Source organism: Onychostoma macrolepis, chromosome 09 (genome assembly GCF_012432095.1).
Source record: "Onychostoma macrolepis isolate SWU-2019 chromosome 09, ASM1243209v1, whole genome shotgun sequence".
Taxonomy (NCBI): domain Eukaryota; kingdom Metazoa; phylum Chordata; class Actinopteri; order Cypriniformes; family Cyprinidae; genus Onychostoma; species Onychostoma macrolepis.
Window position 1 is genome coordinate 21,815,305 of NC_081163.1, and position 21,324 is coordinate 21,836,628.

General features: G+C 38.6%; 1 protein-coding gene across 1 annotated transcript in view; it reads left to right on the plus strand.

Moving 5' to 3' along the window:
- The window catches only part of si:dkey-11f4.7 (piezo-type mechanosensitive ion channel component 2), a 718,195-nt gene that overhangs the window by 268,136 nt on the left and 428,735 nt on the right, over positions 1-21,324 (plus strand). The window contains 1 exon segment of the mRNA XM_058786444.1: positions 4,597-4,801. Coding sequence (XP_058642427.1) covers positions 4,597-4,801 — 205 coding nt within the window.

Genomic DNA, 21,324 nt, shown 5'->3' on the forward strand with positions numbered 1-21,324 from the left:
ATATACAGTTTTTTTTTTTTTTTTTTTTTTACAAGAGGGTCCTGGCGAAGACAGACAGCATAGTTAAACATGAAAACATTTGAATGTAAAACATACACTAATTCACATATACAAAAAAAAATAATAATACACATATCAATCAAAACAATTACAATCGGGTAAAGCCCAAACCAAATAATTTAAAATAGACTTGCATTCATAAGAGAGAGAGAGAAAAAACAAACAAAACAAACAAAAAAAAAAACTCTTTTGAGCATAATTTATGTTATCACTGGTTCTAATCAAATGAAGCAGCATAACTAAATACCATTTTACCTATATGTATAAAGACTTTTGGGATATTTAAAAATCTTGTGAATGAAGAATGTTTTACACATTTTTAAATGATATACTGCTAAATAAGAGAGAAGGTGTCATGGTGCACACAGCAGGGGGGAACGAGGAACACGCAGGCGAGGAGATACTTCAAAATAATTGTCTTTAATCACGACATCAGGGCAAGACAAGGCAAGGTTGACACAGACAGGAACACCGGGGAATAACGAGTAGACCAGATGAAAACTAACTAAACAGGCAGGAACTAAATACACATGACAATTACTGATAATGACTAAAACACAGCTGGACAAGACTTAACTAATAATCACACTTAACAAGGACAGGAACAAGACCAAATATGGACACAAGAAGCGGGAACACATGACACACACAACAGAGGACTGACAGAAGGAAACCCAGGATAACAAAGAGCAGGCAGGAACACGTACCGCAACTAATTGACCTTTAACACAGAACAAAGGAATCATAGACCAGACAACACTTTAAATACTAAACAAAACGAGGGTAATAGACGAGACACACCTGAATCAAATGAACACAATGAAACAAGGGAGAAACTGGGTCACGGGGAGCACATGGGGAGAAAACACAACGACAGTCCATGCGCGTGACATATTTCACTTCCCCTCCCGGAAGGCACGTGCTCACGCCACATACAATCAAGGGGTGGGAGGGTGGGCGCCTTGGAGGCCCCTCAGGACAGGCTTGTGCGGGACGGGAAGCCTCCAGGGTGATACCGGATCCGGGAACCATGATAGAGCACGCAGTTTGGGGGGCCATGGCGGAGCAGGCAGCTCAGGAGGCCATGGCGGGGCGGCCTCCGTGGCCTTGACCCTCTCTGTGCTGGGCGTGGAAACAGGAGCCCTCTCTGGGCTTGACTTGGGATCTGAGGCCCTCCTTGGGCCAGACATGGGAAAAACAGCCCTCTCTGGGCTTGACGTGGGGACAGGAGCCCTCTCTGGGCTGGACGTGGAAACAGGATCCCTCTCTGGGTACATGTGAGGTGATGGATGGTCGGAACAATTTATTAGGCATGTGGAGGGTCCTGAGTGGGGTGAGCTGGAGAGGCATGGTGTGTCTCAGAGGGGGCTGGATGAGGATGACTCAAATTTTCCTTAATTTCTTCTACCTCAAAATTAGAACATTTAAATAAAGAATAAGATTAATTAACTCGACCAAGGGAAAATCACCTGTAGGGAGATCATAACGGATCGGACCCATCTGAAAACAGGCACCAAAAGCAGCGTCGTGCCAGCTCGCCCGATAAGACAAGTCAAGGAAGTTATCCACATACCTCTCCAATGACTGACCACTCTGCCGCAGACACCACAGCTGATCGTCAGCCTCTATCATCTTTGTTCGGTCCGGTGTTCTGTCAGGGTTGCTACTGCGTAGGAGCGAGGAACGAGGAAACGTGGGATAAACACAAACAACAGTCTTTAATTATCCACAGAAAGGGTAACACAGGGCAGGCAGTAACACACACACGTAGCACAACTCATAGACTTTTAACACCGGACAAAGGAATCATAGAACATACAACACTTTAAATACTAAACTAAACGAGGGTAATAGACGAGACACACCTGAATCAAATGAACACAATCAAACAAGGGAGAAACTAGGTCACAAGGAGCACCTGGGGAGAAAAACACAAAGAGTCCATGGGCGTGACAAATGCTCCAACTCTCGTAAAATAATGCTTAGGTGCCTGAATATGGATAATATCAAAATAATTCAAGACTAACAAGAAAGTAACAGCTACCAATCTCCTTCTTGCTTCTAAGCAAATATAGGACTTAATTCTAAAGAAAAAGCCAAATTTCAAATCTCGAAAACTTATATTTGCCAATTATTACATTAACAGTTATGTATTTGTTTTTTCCTTAACATGTAGTTTAAACCAGCATTACTTTTGCTTCTGTTCACTATTGATAAGTTTAAATAAAATGGCAAAAACACACAACAAAATTATAAGAACTATTAAAACAGAGCTTTGTTACTGCATAGGGGAGCACGTTTACAATATTTACTAGTTGCCATATCAACACTATATAGAGAAAAAGTCTGTCAAAATTAAAAAATAAATAAATATATAGTTTTTTAATGCTTTGTTAACTAGCAGAAGACACTAACCAGTTTAAATTCCAGTTGCGCAGATGGAGAACATTGTAACACTGCGCTACAATGTGCCCCGCCGTTATTAAACTATGCTATTCTATGACATTAGCGATGTAATTTACACAAATTACTTTTATGAATTTTAATGAGAAACAACAATAAACAGGTGAATGAGGACTGACAGTAAATATTTAATTTTCAGAAATTATTTCAAGAAATTTAATGTTTTTTGGCTCGTTTATGTGTTTCTTCATCTATTTGCCCAAATTTTTTTGAACTATAGGGTACAACGGGGCTAAAGGCACTCCTTAAGAAAAAAATTTGCTATTCACTGCGCCTAAAATGTATAATTGCTGAAAAAATATATACGTTTGTATTGAACATTAATGGAGCAACAGATTTTGTGTGAAAATAAATCATTCAAGTTGGTTATTTTGTTTAAAAATCTTATAAATGTATGAATTGGCAAGGGGGGCCTTTACCCAACACACAGGGTAAACGGCTCACCAGCATGGGGTAAAAGGCACACGATATTGATACAAATACTTCAGCTAAAATGATGTTTTTTTTTTTTTTTTAATAATGTCTAAGTTAATACTTGTTCAAAACAATCACTTTAGCAAAGTCTGTACTATTTTGTGCTTATTCTGAAAAATAAAATATTTTTTTTGTTCAATAAATATACTGTCATTAAAATACATATTAAAATATATAAAATATAATGTTAATATAAAATATATATTTTTATATTAAAAATATTTATATATTAAAAAATATAAAATATAAAAAATATTTATATATTAAAAAACATTTTAATAAGTAAAGATTCTGAAAGCAATGAAGGATATCCCATAATAATTGAATATATATTTACAGTAGTATCAACAAATTATATTTTATTATATGATATGATCATGAACCATGATTACGATTTTAAATATGATGGTTTCAAACATGGTGATTATCTCTAATATGGACACCCAACATAATATATGATATTTACCATCTGAATCTAACCATGTCACGCCAACAAATGGAAAAGTCAGCCATCGATTAATTATCATGTTAATTACTGTGCCTTTTAGCCCCAACAGCAGGGGCGCTTTTACCCCAAATACCATACTTTTACATATTCTTTCGTTATTTAAAAACTGTTGCTTTAATTATCTTAAACAAAATGAAAATTGTTAAGAAGACCTTTGTCTCAAAATATATGCATTCATTTTAGCGGTTCTAAATTGCTACTTAAATTTACAACATTTTAAAAAACATAAAATATTAGATCAAGTAAGCACAGAATCAACTTTGCGCTGCTGCGCGCGATCGTGTCAAGGATCAGACGTGCATATACACGTGCATCTTGAAAAGCAAACGTTTTGAAAAGTGCTATGCCACGTTTTTTGTGCCATCTAGTCGTTTAGATGAAAATAATATCAAAGGCGCCTTTTACCCCGGGGCGCATTTAGCCCCGTTGTACCCTACTATATAGCTGTGGGTTGTGATCAGAGCCGTCCCAAGCAGTGTCGCAATGTATTTATTGTCAAACTCCAAAATTAGATTTTTTTTTAATTCTTAAAAAACACCATTAATTTATTTGAAAAAGTTTTTTTAATTTTTTTTTTAATTGTCAGAATATTTTAGTTTGTCTTGTTTTTTTTTTTTTGTTGTTGTTGTTGTTTTTTTCATTAGATCAGACAACATTTTAAGCTGTCGTATGGTCATGGTGCAACACACTCCTCAGATGTTACAATGTACCCCGCCTACAGGGCATGCTGTCACATTTCACTTCCATTCTTTTGGGGTAAATAAAGAAAAACATATACAGTGTAATTATGAAACAAAGCCACATATTTGTACTAGACAAGTCTGAAATTAATGTGGAGAAAAATTATACTGTGAATACCACACTGATTTACACAAATTGAAAAAGTCATAAAAGTATTAGGTTGTGCCCCACGCTCACCTACTCTATGAAGTGTTACCATTTTTTGCATTTTTTTTTTTTTAAAGCAAAATAATGATTCAATATTTTTTGTTTGAGCTTTTGCTATGAAAGCAAATCAGATGCTATGTTTTCAAACTAGCATCAGCTTGGAAATGAATGTATTACATGTTCCACTCTCTTTTCTGTATCAGGTGTGTTTTGTGGTAGCAGTAAATGTCATTGGCCAGCGGATGGATGTCTGTGCACTTCTTCACTCTTTTGCTCTAATGGCTGTTCTGGCACGACGTCGTAGAAAGGCCATAGGAGAAGTGTGGCCAAAATACTGCTGCTTCATTGCAAGTTTCATGGTTCTGCAATACCTGCTCTGCATTGGCCTACCACCAGCGCTCTGCATTGGTCAGTTAATCAACATTTACTGCTGCAAAGTTCTAGTAATCGCTGCTGATGTAAAGTGCATTTTCTGATTATTGTTTTGACTTGTAAGAAAGGGGCACATTTAATTACAGTTGTATCATGACAACTCTCAGAAGGATTGGAATAGTAATGTACATGACAATGTTATTGTGTTTGGTCTTGGCGGAATAGATCTGCTATACTGCTGCGGCAGAGCAAGTACCGAGACTTACTACTGCCAATACATCCACAACATTCCGCTGTGAGCATGTAAGAAATACTGCTGCTGCATATATAACGTAAATGGAATAACCTCCATACAGCATACATGCATCCCCGTAGCAGATCTATACAGGTGGAGCTGGGGAAGGTGGAGGGTTTCTGAATAACGCTGCAACTGCTACAGAAAGCACTAGTCATATATTTGAGCAGGCTACCGATACTGGAGAGAACCAATCAGCTGTGCCATGTGATAATGATGTCATTATGTCAGATTGAGTTAGACCTATCGGACTGTGCCATCTAGAGTTTCATGCCAGGACTTTGTATTTCTGTCATGACAACTCTCCGAGGGATTAGCATGGTAATGTACATGACAATGTTAATGTGTTTGGTGGAATAGATCTTCTATGCTGCTGCTGCTGCAATACCGAGACTTGCTACTGCCAATACATCCACAACATGCTGCTGTGAACATGTAAGGAATACTGCAGGAGACATAGAATGGACAATGCAAACCAAAAACAAGAAAAAACAGCCTCCAACAAGCAGATCTATCACCAAGACAAATGTACTGCTGCTGCTCCGAAGAGCCACGTGAACCGCATGCATTACTATCTATGTGTGCATGGGCTACCACGCCGACCGGCTTAATGCTAGTGGCCTATGACTATGTGAGCCTTGGCTACCATGCCGACCTGCTTAACAACAGTGGCCTATGACTATGTGTGCCTGGGCTACCACACAGACTGGCTTAACTCTAATTATATGCGCACTATGTGTAATGTTAATTAACAAATGCATATATGTTTCAATCCGATAGATAAGACCCCAGCACCCACCTGAGCAAATATCATTAAGTCATTTGGTAACTGTTGTTACTTTCTCCACTTCATCAGTCCCAGCGGCAGTGTAACAACTCATTAATTCATGTTCGTACAATGATGAGATGGACAAACTTAGCTGATGCATGCCATTTTACTCTCTCATGCAGATAAAAGTTGTCAGGGTTACAGTGCACAAAAACGGACTTGAATGAACTGAAAAAAAAGCAGAATATAAACGTTCTTCTTCCGTTTCTGAACTACACAGCACAGCGAGAGCACATGTCACGCGAGCACATTTCTCTTAACTACACTACCCATAATGCTTTTCACGGTACTACAACAACCATAGTGAGCTTAAGCGATAACTCTTATTTTCCTTCTCCTGCAAGCAGTTGTGTAATGTAACGAAGTAATAATACTTTGTTACCGTACTTAAGTATTTTTTTGAAAAATCTGTACTTTACTTGAGTTTTTATATTTCAGCCAACTTTCACTTTTACTCCACTACATTTCCTAATTAAAATGTATACTTTTACTCCGATACATTTCTGCAAAGCATATTCGTTACTTACTACAAAATAAAGTCAGAAGAACACAGACTGAAAAAAGCAGGATTGACAAATCAGTGGTCTAGTATTTGTCTCCTAAAACTCCTTTGCTCATGTGCAAACAAGTGCGCGCACAACCGCGGATGATTTCATTTTCGAATACAGCTTTTTAAACAAATCGGTTGGATAAATGATTCAGTGATTCACTCATTAACACAGTCACATGCTTTGTTCCTGAATGAATCAGCCGTTTGAATGAATCGGTTGAACTTCAATGACTCACTCATTAACAGTCACTTGCTGTCACCTACTGGCGGTTTTAATTTCACATTTCGGCTATTTTTTTCATGTTTTAAATTATTTAAAATATCAGTAGTCAACGTTTTATGTTAAAAACAAAACATTAGGCCTATTTATGCATCTGTAACTGCAGGTTAAATGCATCCATGTCCCCTCTGAGCTACATTGAACTGTGTAAATACATCTAAATATCACTTCAGAGCACTATTATAATAAAAAACGCTGTGAATTTTTAGAGTTTAGTTGCTGTGAAGAACGTGTCCACAAAATGAATTAATTCAGAGCCACGCAGACACGCGTTCGGGGCATGTTGTGCAGATAGCTGTAATATAATAATAATAAGTAATAATATTAACGTTATATTGTATAATTAACAAAGCGTATTCTATATGACATAAATGATGAGTTAAATCCCATTGATTAAAAACCTGCTATCATTTGCTTCATTATATCGGTCATTTTCAGTGCACGCAGCTCAAATGCAGAACATTAATAACATTAATAACTACCGTCATATACGTTATAACGAGAGCACTATTCTTAGGGTTTCGCTGTCATTTGATGTTAATCAAAACTATCTTTTAATCAAAGCATAAAACATTATTTTTGTATCTGCAAGGCGTCCGTTACATATTTTGCCTGTGTGTTAACGTAAGTAATTATGACTGTCGAATGTCTGACTTGACTCTTGGTAATGTATTTTGCACCCCGCCCCCAAACATATGATTCGACTATCAGTCGACTATCAGCAAGATTCGAAAATTCCGATTCGACTATGAAAATCCTTAGTCGGGGACACCCCTAGAGCATACATGTTAAGGCGTTTACACAGCAGAAATAAACATGACAACAGCCACTATAGATCATATAAGATAATGAACACACAATTATGATAGGATATTTGTATGTGATTTTCTTCAGTTGAATGTGTACATCTGAAATGCTAATTTGCGCAGCGATATAAAAGGTTATAAATAGCATATTTTAAGAACAGTAAACAACCAATTTCATTTAACCTGTGTTCATGTCCGTTACTATCGGCGTGTCCTCAGAGTGATTACATGCTCTAGACCAGGGATGTCAAACTCAATTCCTGGAGGGCCGGAGCCCTGCAGAGTTTAGCTCCAACCCTAATTAAACACACCTGATCCAGCGAATCACATCCTTCAGGCTTATTTGAAAAATACATGGTTTGTTTAGCCCTATTCGGACGGGACTAGTTTTCTAAACTACGTTTGAGTTTCGATTCTTATCACCTGACACCTGACAATTCAGACGGGACTAATATCTCCGTGTTTATTACAGAGGTGAGAAGGGCTGTTTTGTACATCTGGGCGTTTCAGAGACCACGCACTCTGATTGATTACAATTAGTAGCCTATAATCAGTTTTACTACAAATACCATGGTGAAGCTATATGGCTAGTATAGCAAAACTTTAGTGGTTTTACTTTAGTTATTTATTTGTAGTAAACCTTTATGTAATTTTAATTAAGGCTAGCCTACATATGTAATTAAAACATTATGTAATTGAATGCAGAAATGAACGTGAGTAATTTTACCTGACGCTGATATTACAATAGCCTGTCTTAACAGTTTATGTGACCTGGCTCTTGATTTTATTATTGTTATTGTTTTTTTGCAAATATATCAAACATGAGCGCGGTAAGAGTGTCTACGGTAATTCAAGTTGGCCAAAACACACAAGGAAACGCGTTGTGAAAAAAAATATCACTGGCAATCACATACATTTGCATTCGGACGGGATTAGTTTTCTCAGTGGATCACTGAGTTTGCTGAAAAACAGTAGGTCATTTGCTCTGGAATTATTTCAGAAGTTGTATGAGAAAAACACAGACATGGCAGATTCAGACGGGATTAAAATCACCAAGTAACACAAATCTGTGAAACACAAATTTCTCTAATGACCCCCTGTAAAACTAGTTCTATCCAAATAGGGCTTTTGTTGGAGCAGGGTTGGAACTAAACTCTGCAGGGCTGCGGCCCTCCAGTAACTGAGTTTGACACCCCTGCTCTAGACTGTGTTTTGCTCCAGCTGTATAAGCACAAATGCTAATATGCTTAATATTTCACTCCTGCATACAATGCAAACAGCTAACATGACACTTATTTTAACCTTGTTTATGGTTGCTCATTTTTTTATTCATTTAGGCAGACCACACAATACACACAGAAATATGGATTAAAAGAGCATTCACTTATTTTAGATGTTTCTGAAGCACGCTGCAACTGCTACAGCAAGCACTAGTAATATTTGAATGTTGAGCAGCAAGCTCGTTACCTACCGATACAAGATAGAGCCAATAAGTTTCACCATGTGATGATGTCATTATGTCAGATTAAGTTAGACCTATCGGACTGCGCCATTTAGAGTTTCATGCCAGAACTTTATTTCTATAGTGCATACTGAAGCATTTAATGTTTAGAGAGTTAATTTATAAATAAACAAACTTACAATGTGACAGTATAAACAGCTGTTTTACTACAAAATAACCCAGCAGTATGACTTTTTTATTTACCAATCTGATGATGACACAGGTTAGCTGTCATTTGTTCAATTTCTAACACCTTAGGTTCTGCTAACTCTCTTACACTTTCTTTATCTTTCATGTTGTCTGTAAGTTTTCTTTGGTTTCTGTTCTAGCTTAAAATGTGTGAACAGGGTGAGCTGGCTGGGCACCAATTCATTAAAACACTTCTAACCTCACCTCTTCAATTCTGTGATTCCATACTGTACTGTATATCCAGTAACAAATCTGCACTGATCCTGCAAAATGAATGAATAATTCCAGATAAGTACAAAAATATGACATATTACAAACACAATCAGTAACTGAACATCTCTCAGCTCTTCAAATGCAAAAAGAAAATTAAAAAGATCATCCTTTTTGGCATCTCTTTCCATCCTGAATGTGAAAGTGAAATCGGAAAAAATAGTACGCATACAAAAGCCATTGCATGCTTTCGCGAGCATCAGCAACTGCACAGCATCACAGATTGCATCAACCATTAACCCCCCCATTTTTATTGCAAGACAAAAAAGAAAACACAAAACAACACTGCATTGACATACACAATAATGACAATCAATCAGTAAGAAAAAATATCGTCATAAGCCTTAAGCCTCTACCGCATGGTGTAGCCATATGGCAACATACACTTTGTGTTCATTTCCTTGCCACTGTGTCTTTAACACTAGAACCACCAGAGGTTGCTGTATACCTAAAAGCGCCAGCGGGTAAATTTTACCCACACACATGGCAACTGTTTTTATATGGCTAAAGAACATATTATTTCACTGTATTATGCCACTGTCTTCACAAATAAGTGTCTAGAGTCATGAAATGATTATGTCTAGGCTAGTCGTCAACTTTATTTTTACCATGTTGTTTTATGTTCAAGACTTTTTAATGCAGCCTACACTAATCCATAATGGTCAGTAGGCTAAGCTAAAAAAAAAAAAAGCCTGTACTGACAACGAAAATTAGAAGGTAGTAAATAGGTAGTAAATATTTGGGTGGTGTAATTATAATTATAATACAATGTCATTAATCAATATATTAGGATAACCCATGTTATTTAAATTACTAAAATAGCCAATAGACAATAATGAGCAATAATAATTCTCCACACTGCATAGCTATGACAAATTCAAGCGCACAGCTTCACCTAGGCCCAATTATTAATTTGTTTAGTTATATCATTTATAATTTGAATAAGAGAACAACACCAATAAACTTCGGGTAATCAAAAAAAAAAAAAAAGAATTCATTACATCATAGATCCGATTTTTTTTTTTTCCAGGAAACGGCCAGAGTAGAATAAATAGCAGCACTGTACATAGCGAGCAATAAACGATATGGAAAGACAAAAATGAAATAATAAAACCAAAGTTTGACCAATTATGAGTAAAGTTATGCTAAAACATCTAAATATGATGTCTGGATCACTGTCAGATGCTGAGCCGACCCAGGACGCATAACTTACCATCAGACTCTCCATCACTCATGACATTTAGTGTTTCTAATACCTACCTTCCATAAATCGCCTTCTTTTAGTCATTTTGACTTTATTTATGAAACTGATAACCGCGAAATCAGTGAGTGAAAGGCGTTGCCTAGAAATTTACAATGTTAAAACATAAGCGGCAAGAAGATGACAGCGCGAAAATACATGCATTATATAGGGGTAAATTTGACCCGCGCGGCGGTTATGGGTATAAATGCTCCGTTTTTTTATCTGGTTTTATCTAAATTATTTTTAACAATAGTGGGTTGTAAATTACATCATTTTAGTAAAAGTCAATGACTGGGAGACTTGAATGTTTTGTTAAATGCTCCGTTTTTTTATCTGGTTTTATCTAAATTATTTTTAACAATAGTGGGTTGTAAATTACATCATTTTAGTAAAAGTCAATGACTGGGAGACTTGAATGTTTTGTTGAAAATCTGTTGAAAAACAGCTACGGGTAAATTTTACCCCGTGGCGGTTCTAGTGTTAAGAGAACATTCTCGCCAATGTTAAGTCACGTGACATGCAGTTTTTTTTTTTTCTTCTGTGGAGCGATTTCTGATAGACTGCCGTCTCTTGTCAGTAGTTGCTGAAAGCAAACTAAAACGTCAGTAAAAAACAAGGACCAGCCTGTGTCACATGCACAAAAAAAAAAAAAAAAAATCATAAAGATCACCTCAGATAAGTTATAATGACATATTCACTACTGAAAAAAGTTTTTATGAAATTAGTTTTTGGTAAATCAATTAAATGTATGTGTTTCCAAGCGGCAACTCTGTGCAATAGTGGAATGATATTATTGCAATACTTTAGCTAGCTAGCAAGGTCAGCTGCAATCTGTTAATCTGTAACAATAACGTCATTAATGCTAGCGATATAATGTTGATTAGGTGCTCAGCCTCAAGTTCATAGTCTTCCTCTCATAAAATTGCATAATGTTGAATTTTCATGAACTGCAGTGTTTTTGGTTTTATGTCAGTGTTTTATGATACATGATATACAATATTAGATTTGTTTTAACTGTATACATTTGAAATTTAAATAATATTCATGAAAAATGTAATGAAATTCAAAGAATATAAAGCATTCAGATAAAAAGAATGGAATAAATAAAAGCAGAAGTTGTTGGAAAGTATGTATAAGGTTATAAGTACAGTGTTAAAGCTTGTAAGAACACCAGTTGAATCACCACAAAAAAATATTAACTATAACCGTATGGCAACAAATCATAAAGTAGGCCTACCTTAAAATAATGTTTTTTTCCCTTTTTTTTTTTTTTTTTTTTTTTTTACAGCACTTCAAGTTAAGCCATTCCAAGAAAAGAAAAAGAGTCATATATATATATATATATATATATATATATATATATTTTTTTTTTTTTAATATAGGTCTATCATAATGCGTGTGGTAGAGGGTTAATAAACTTGTTATTCTTATTGTTATCAGTGTGTTTAAGAGATTTAACAATAAGCAAAATCTCTGCAAGAAAGACATCAAATCTAGGTAACGTATTGAGAAATTTGGTTTTATGAATAAATAATTTACAATGCAAAACAAAAAAATTAACAACAAGATCGATAGCATGGTCACTGCCAGAAAAATACAGAAATATATATTTCACTGAAAATTTTAAATCACATTTTATAAAAGAAGATAAGTAACAACTTAAGTTCTCCCAAGTAGATTTAACCTGATTGCAATAATAGAATAAATGGAGTAAAATTTCTTCCTCACCTTTGCAGAATACACATAAGATAGAGAGAAGCAATTTCGAGTTCATTGGATAAACATTATGCAAAATCTTAAAATGTACCTCTCTGATTTTATTAGAGATGCTGAATTTCTCAGGGAGTAACAGTGAAAAAAAAACAAAAAAACGGTCCAGAAAAATTTACATCTAGGGGATTTATATACTGAATAATGTAGCACTTTATATATCTACTGTTACAGTTTTTACCAAGAAAACAAACTCCATCCAATAAAAGTTTGGGCATATGTTTTAAATAAATGCACATAACTTGGAGACAAACTTTTGATGACAGAACTGAAAGATCTAGCTGGCAGAGGAAAACTATACAAAGTCATAAATTCTTCATACTCCAGTATAGTACTATCATCTTTAAATAAATCCAAAACAAAGACAATACCTCTGTCATACCGCTTGTCAATAAAAAGAGGCTTTCTACGGATTAAAATACTTGAATCATTCCAAAGAATTTCCTTGTGGGGAGAAAAGTTGTGCACATAACAATTTCCAAGCAAGTAAAACTTGTTGGTGAAAGTTAGAGAGAGAAATCAGCAATTTAGAAGGGGTGAAATTGCATTTTAAAAGAAAATCTAGACCACCTAATCTATAAAATATAGTATTGGGGATATAGTACCAAATCCCCTTGTGAACAGAGTTTTTCTTTGACTGTTTTTTGTAAATTTAATATTGTAACAGGTGGCCTTTGTTTTTGCTATCATGGGTTAATTTCAATTTTGTCAGGATTAATCCTGACTGGCGCCCGAACATTTCCTTTAGAGCTTATCTAAGCTAGGGAGGCCACCACCTTTACAAATTATTACTACAGAGACATTTTTCTTAACCAACTAATTCTAAATGAACTAACTAATTCTTTGAAATCCAAAACTTCCAATCCACCCTCAGAACGTTTGTTAGACAAAACAGATTTCCTAATTTTATGAGATTTATTCTTCCAAATAAAATTCAGTAACATTTTATTTATATCATCAGCAATTTTTGCAATTTTGTCATTAACAAATAAAGATAAAGCAGGGTAAACACAGCGGGACAATCCCTCTGCTTTAGATATAAGAACTCTGCCATAGATGGATAGATCTCGTTGAAGAGTCAATCTATCTTTAGTAAGGAAAAAGTTTGTAAAATATTAAGTGATAACAATTCAACAGCCAAAAGAAAAAGAAACGGGGAAATGGGGCAACCTTGACGCACTCTTCTGTCACAATTAAAACCTTTAGTAGTTTGCAAGCTAACCAAAACTGAAGAGTTAATATCATTATAAAGCATTCTCACCATGTTAATAAACTTTTTTCCGAAACCAAAAACACTAAGAGATTTAAACAAAAATTGGTGCTCTAATTGTCACATGTGTTCCTGTTTTGTTAACTCATGTCCGTATTTGGGTTTTCCTTTTCCTGTCCTCGTGTTGTGTCTATTAGTTTCCGTGGTTTTTGATTTATTACTCCACCTGTTTCAGTTCTTCCTGATTGCGTTCCCTGTTTATAAGTCCTGTGTTCTTCCACGGTCCTTGGTTCGCTGTTATATGTCTAACGTCATACTGTGTCTCCTGTGTTCTCCACGTTCCCTGGATTTAATTAAAGATTTGCACTACTCCTCGCTCCTTCGTTCCCGTGCTCTTAGAGAGAGATTGTGACACTAATGAATCAAATGCTTTACAAAAATCTAAAAAAACATTATAATAGAATCTGAATCAATATTATCTGAATAGTCAATGAGATCAAGTACAAGTCTTATATTGGAACTAATGTGTCTATTCTTCATAAACCCATTTTGTGTTTCACCAATTATACTATTAAGACCAGATTTTAAACGAGTTGCAAATATTAAAGCAATTAAACCTATAATCAATATTTAACAATGATATTGGTCTCCAGTTTTCAATTAAAAGTGGATCCTTATCTGATTTGGGGATCAAATAAATTAGCATTAACACACCTAATCTATGAATAAGTTCAAATTCTTTATTATTATCATTGTTTTTTTGGGGGGGGGCTTCACTTTTAATTTGTTTACTTCTGTTAACAGCAACGTCTTTAACTTTAAATTTGAAGAACTCCCAACTAGAGCAAGGGTCACCTTCAATTTTACTAAACATAGTTTTAACTAGATGAGTAACATAATCATTGAAAGGAGCATCTTCCAAAAGACAATTGTTAAATTTCCAGTAACCTCTTGAACAACTTGGCTTTCTATAAGGTCCAAATAAATTAGCATATGATCAGTAAATGGGGCAAACTGATGATTAACAGAAATGACATCTTTCAAAATAGCATGATAAATAAGAAAAAGATTAAGGGATCCAGATTTGTTGGACCAAGTGAAGCCACTACAACCACTGTTAAAGAAACGCCAAGCATCTACAACCGAAAGATTTTCACACAACCATAAAATAATATTATCATATGCATTAGAAGTAGTTCTTGAAGGAAATCTATCTTGCGCCGTCTGGAGTTTCATTAAAATCTCCAGCTATAATTAATGCTCAAATAAGCATTAATAAAGCGACTTTGTATACTAATGAGCTTTGCTCCCAATTCTTTGAAGATTGGCGTTCCGTGAGTTGTGCCCATAAACATTACATAAAATGAATACCACATTTTCAGTTTTACATACTAAAATGACCCATCTACCCTCATCATTTTGTTTGTATTTTGGCAGTGATCCAGTATATTACTGTCTCTGGTGGGACATGTGATGTGCTGTCTGTATTTTGTCAGTTCACGGGAGAGATTTGCTTTATTAAAGTCCCCTAGAACGATTAAAACAGAGTCTGGGTGTTGTTGCTCAGTCTCTGTGATCAGATCAGTCAGTTTCTGCAAAGTCACGTGCGCTTGCTGTGGAATGTATACACTCACGAGAATGAACGATCAAAACTCCCGCAGCGAATAGAACGCCTTACAGTTAATGGAGAGCGCTTCTAGATCAGGACAGCACATCTAAAAAAATCAGCTAAACCTGTATTAAGGACTGTAAAAAGATGGACTAATGAAGCAGAGCGGGATTTACAAGCCTGTTTCTTTCTCACTGATTGGAGTGTTTTTGAAGCTGCTGCCACCAATCTGGACGAACTCACAGAGACTGTAACATCATATATCAGTTTCTGTGAGGATATGTGCATTCCTACCAGGTCTCATTTAACCTACAACAATGACAAACCATGGTTTACTGCAAAACTCAGACAGCTCCGTCAGGCCAAAGAAGATGCTCGCAGGAATGGGGACAGATTCTTGTATAAACAGGCCAAATACACACTGGAAAAGGAGATCAGAGTGGCAACGAGGAATTATTCTGGAAAGCTAAGGAACCAGTTCTCTTCCAGTGATCCTGCTTCAGTGTGGAAAGGTCTGAAAGACATCACCAATTACAAGACACCATCCCCTAGCACTGTGGAGAATCAACAACTGGCAGACGACCTTAATGAGTTGTATTGCAGGTTTTAAAAAACACCATTCACACCTCCTGCACTTCCTTCATCAGCTGAGGAAGTTCAACCTGCCACAGGAGCTGCTGAAACAGTTCTACTCTGCCATCATTGAATCTGTCCTCTGCACGTCAATAACTGTCTGGTTCAGCTCAGCTACCAAATCTGACCTCAGAAGACTACAGAGGGTAGTCCGGACTGCTGAGCGAATCATTGGTACAACCCTCCCTACTCTCCAAGAACTGTACTTATCCAGAGTGAGCAAAAGGGCTGGCAAAATCACTCTGGACCCCTTACATCCAGCACACTCCCTCTTTGAGCTCTTGCTGTCTGGTCGACGCTACAGAGCTCTGAGCACAAGAATAGCCAGGCACAGGAACAGTTTCTTCCCTCAGGCAATCCATCTCATGAACACTTGACAATAAACGTGGAACACACAACACTATTATACATTATTTATTTAACACATACTTATTTACGTTTCAAATTTGCACATATCATACCTGTACATACATAATTGTCTATATTATATTTTGTGTTTTTGCTATTTTGTATATTTGTATATTATTCTTTTTATTATCTGTGTCCTGTCCTTTCACTGTCATTCTGTTACACTGTGGAGCTTCTGTCACTATAACAAATTCCTCGTATGTGTATACATACCTGGCAATAAAGCTCATTCTCTCTCATTCTCTCAACAGATTAAAAAAAATAAATAAATTCTAAAATGTCCCCCCTAAATTTATGCATCAAAATTAAAGTACCAGCAGAAAAGTTAGATCCGTGACTCATAAAAATTTAATTTCCCCAATTTATTTTCCAAAAATTGGAGTCTGATTCACATGAATGACTTTCTTGAACAAAAATAAAATCTGCGTTACTACGTTTCCAATACAAAAATAAGGCTTTCCTTTTCTTATGATCTCTTAAACCTCTAACATTAAGAGAGGCTAAACTAAAAGAAGAAAACTCAAAAGAAAACATAACAGACAAATGAACAGATGGTAAATGCAAAAGTCCTTTGGCTAAGAAGTTGACTTGAACTTCCTTGAACAGGGTAGAAAGTGGTATCTTGTTTAGTAGACAATTCTTGAATGGCGTTCAAAATGTCAGATAAATCCCCGCTTTCAGTCTTATTTTTAGTTTTTTTAGAAGGAGGACTTTTTGCAGGAGATGCTGGAAAGGGTGTCGCCAAACAAAGTTTCATATCATGATTCACATCAGCCGATGCAGGAGGGTCAGCTAGCACATCAAACCTATTGCTCAGGCCAACTTCAGAGACTAGTTCAACTTCGGCACCAACTTCGACATCCATAACTTTAGACAAACTGCGTCTCTTTCTTCCCATAAAAGAAAAATCAATGCAAAACAATTAGTTTTCTAATTCTGAAACTTTTCAGAGAAGACTAAGTTTTTCATGTTTTTTTTTCTGAAAAATCTTTAAGTTAACTGATTAATCACATTACTACCACCACCGCCAGAACTAAAAATCACACGTCTTTCCTCCACAACACCATTTTGGCCCCCCGACTGAGGTGCCCTGGTTGTCACGGGTATGTGGTTTTAGCAAATAGAAAGAAAAGGCTTGGAGAACGAAATAAACATCAACACACTATTCCGTTTATTGACTTTAAGACGAGACAAATACAGGGGGAAAACTGAGGACTTATAAATAGAAGAGAACAGGGGACTCCGGCGGCCATGGCGGAGCAGGGAGCTTGGGTGACCATGGCGGAGCAGGATTCTCAGGGGTATAGCCCCCCCCAAAAAATTTTAAGGGTGAAATTAGGGCCCTTCCACCTCTGGAGGGAGTCTGGTGGGCGTTCTGGAGGGACAGGCTCTAGGGGGCGCTTAGGCAGCGTGGATTCTCGGGGGCACTCTGGCAGCGCGGAGCTGGATGAAACTAGCTGAGATTCTTGAGGGCGCTCGGGCGGCGCGGACTCTTGGGGGCGCTCTGGAAGCGCGGACTCCTGGAGGCGCTCTGGAAGCGCGGACTCTTGGGGGCAATCTGGAAGCGCGAAGCTGGACAGAACCAGCGGAGGCATAGGAGGGCTGGACGGAACCAGCGGAGACACAGGAGGGCTATTGTGAGGAGCTGGCACTGGCGGGCACTTGCGAGGAGCAGGCACTGGCAGGCACAACATCCCCTCATATTCCACCAAAATCCCTACAGGCACTTGAGCCTCCGGCAGCGGGCTTGCCATACTCCTTGGCGGCAGGCTTGACATACTCTCGGTCGGCGGGCTTGCCATACTCTCGGTCGGGCATGCCGTGGCCGCGAACGGCGGCGGGTTGGAGAGTGCCGGGGATGACGACTGACGAGGAGGAGCCGCGGCTGACGGGTTGGTTCCGGCTCAGGCCCGGACGCTTCCCAGACACCGAAGAACAGCCTCTCTCCAACACAATCCCGTGGTGTCTGGGAGGTCTACGGGACGGTGGAGATTGGCTCCGAGCCGGAACAGTTCTATGATGGTGGCGTCATCCCACGTCGTTGCCGCGGCGAGCTTGCAGAATTCCCCGGCGTAATCATAAAACGGAAGATTCTGGAGGGCTAGGGCTGCGAAACATTCCGCAAACTCCATATTTTGGTCGGTCTCGTCTTCTGTCACGGGTATGTGGTTTTAGCAAATAGAAAGAAAAGGCTTGGAGAACGAAATAAACATAAACATACTATTCCGTTTATTGACTTTAAGAAGAGACAAATACAGGGGGAAAACTGAGGACTTATAAGTGGAAGAGAACAAAAGAGCAAACAACATAATTCAAATCAGGTGGGGACAATGAAAGATAATTAACAAACAAGAACAGGAACTAAACCAAATAAGGAAAAACAGGAACTCAGACGGGCCAACACGTAACACTGGTGCCAGCCCTGACTGCACCATCATGACGCAGTATTTTTGGTGCATGTGCATTGAACAAAAAGTTGAGTTTGTGCATGGTTAAATGTTATTTCAAGTTCTGTTCAAGTTGAAGTTGTTCTAACTCATCGTGTATTTAGACTCATTCATGACTCATTCATCTAAGTAGAAGTCAATCATTTTTTTACAGTGTAGTATAGTCTAATTGCTGAGTCCTTAGCCATCAGCGTCAGCCTTGGTATTCTTGGTGCCTGGCCGGTATCTTACAGTGAACCCGAAACCTTGTGAAAAACAATGCCCACCTGACCTGTCGGGGGTTTAGACGCTTAGCTGAGCGCAGATACTCCAGATTTTTATGATCCGTGAGAACGATGAATGGGTGAGTAGCTCCCTCCAGCCAATGATGCCATTCTTCAAGCGTTAACTTCATAGCAAGAAGTTTCACGGTTGCCCAAGTCGTAATTCCGTTCCATAGCTGTGAGTTTGCAGGAGAAACGGATACATTTTCGCTGGTGAACCATGATGTCGAGACAGTATTGCCCCTACCCCCATGTTAGAAGTGTCGACCTCCACAATGATCTTTAGTTCGTTGAATGCTTGACATGACTCTGGTGGCCAAATCAATCTAGCAGGGGGACGTTTAGTCATGGTTGTCAGAGGGGCGGCGATTGCACTGAAGTCTCTGATAAATCGCCTGTAGACCTTCCTTTTGTCCATTGCTACCCCATCCTGGCTGATAACGTAACCGAGGAACGAGGTGCTGGTTTGATGGAATTCACATTTTTAGCTTTGGCATAGAGTTGGTATTGCATGAGGCGTTTCAGCACTGATCTGATGTGACGAATGTGTTGTTTGAATAAATCAATATGTTGTCAATGTATACGATTACCCATCTGTCGAGCATGTCACGGAAGATGTCATGCATGAACGACTGAAAAACTGACGGACTGTTGGCAAGGCCGAAGGGCATAATCAAGAATTCATAGTACCCACTGGTGGTCGAAAATGCCGTTTTCCATTCATCTCCCTCTCGGATACGAATCAGGTTGTAGGCATTGCGTAGATCTAGCTTGGTGTAATACTTGGCCCTGCAAAGCTGTTCTAGCACGGCTGGAACTAGGGGCAATGGATAGCGGAACTTAATGGTGACATCGTTGAGGCCACGGTAATCAATGCACAGCCGCAAACCTCCATCCTTTCTCTTTACAAAAGAACCCGGCTGAAGCGGAGAGGTTGAGGGTCTGATGAAACCTTTTGCTAATTCCTCCTCGATGTAGAGCTTCATGGCTTCGGATTCTGGTTGTGATAATGGGAAAATTCTGCCTTTATGAGGAGTGGCACCAGGCATTAAGTCTATGGCACAATCAACAGAACAGTGAGTAGGGAGCTGAGATGCTTTCTTTTTACTGATCGCCTCGGTGAGATCAGAGTACCCCAGGGGCAGGTTTAGGTTGTCTGTTCTCTGAACAGGCGGGGAAGGTGCATGACTGGAAGCTAAGGGAATCTTTGAGAGACAACGATCTTGGCGTGTAGCGTCCCATTGAAGAATTTGTCCTTCTCTCCAAGAGATGTGTGGATTATGTGTGTGTCGCCAGGGTAATCCGAGAATTACGGATGACGTAGATTCGGATGAATTCAGAGTGCAGGGTTCCTATTTGCAACTTGACTTCTTCTGTGATGCGCAGAACCTGTCCCTCTCTGAGAGGGCGGCCGTCTAGCGTCTCCACTGCCATGGGGGAGTTACAGGGATTTAGTTTCAGTTTATGTTGCAGAGCGAAATCATATGACACAAAGTTATCAGCTGCTCCAGAATCTAACAGAGGAGTAGTGGTAATTATTTTGTCATGAATAAATAATTTGAACGGTGACTTAATGCTTGATGCAGAAGTTGTAATACGATTATTGACACTCACCGATCGAGAACTGGAAGACGGATGGACCGGGCAGGAGGTTTTCATGTGTCTGGCTTGACCGCAATAGAGGCATAGTTGATTCTGCATGCGGTGTTCTCGTTCCTCGGGAGCGAGGTGAGTGAATCCTAGCTGCATGGGTTCGGCTGCCGTGGTGGTTTCAGGCATGTAACGGGGCGTGGCTCAAGTTGAGCGTCGAAAGCGGTACTCAGCGGCCGGTTTTCTCCCTTGAGAGAGAGTTAACAGTTGATCACCCGCACTCCTCCCCTCGGCTGGATGTTCGAAAGCATCGCGGAAATGTTGAAGAAATGCATCGAAGGTGGGAAATGACGAGCCATCCATCGTCCAGACAGCAGTGACCCATTCCAGCACCTTGCCGGTGAGTAATGAGCAAACGAAAGCAATGCGGCTAGAGTCTGTGGGGTACAGCGAGGGCTGTTGGCTAACAAAAAGCGAGCACTGGAGTAGGAAGCCTTTGCATCTGGTGGGTTCACCATCAAATGACAGCGAGTCGTGGACTGATTGGGGGTGTCGGAGCAGGTGGGGAGCTACTGCGGATAGGCTCCTCGGTTAAAGTAGTAAGCCGGTTTAACTGGTGTTGCTGCATGGCGAGTTGTGAGGCCTGTGCAGTTAGCTCTGTGGAAA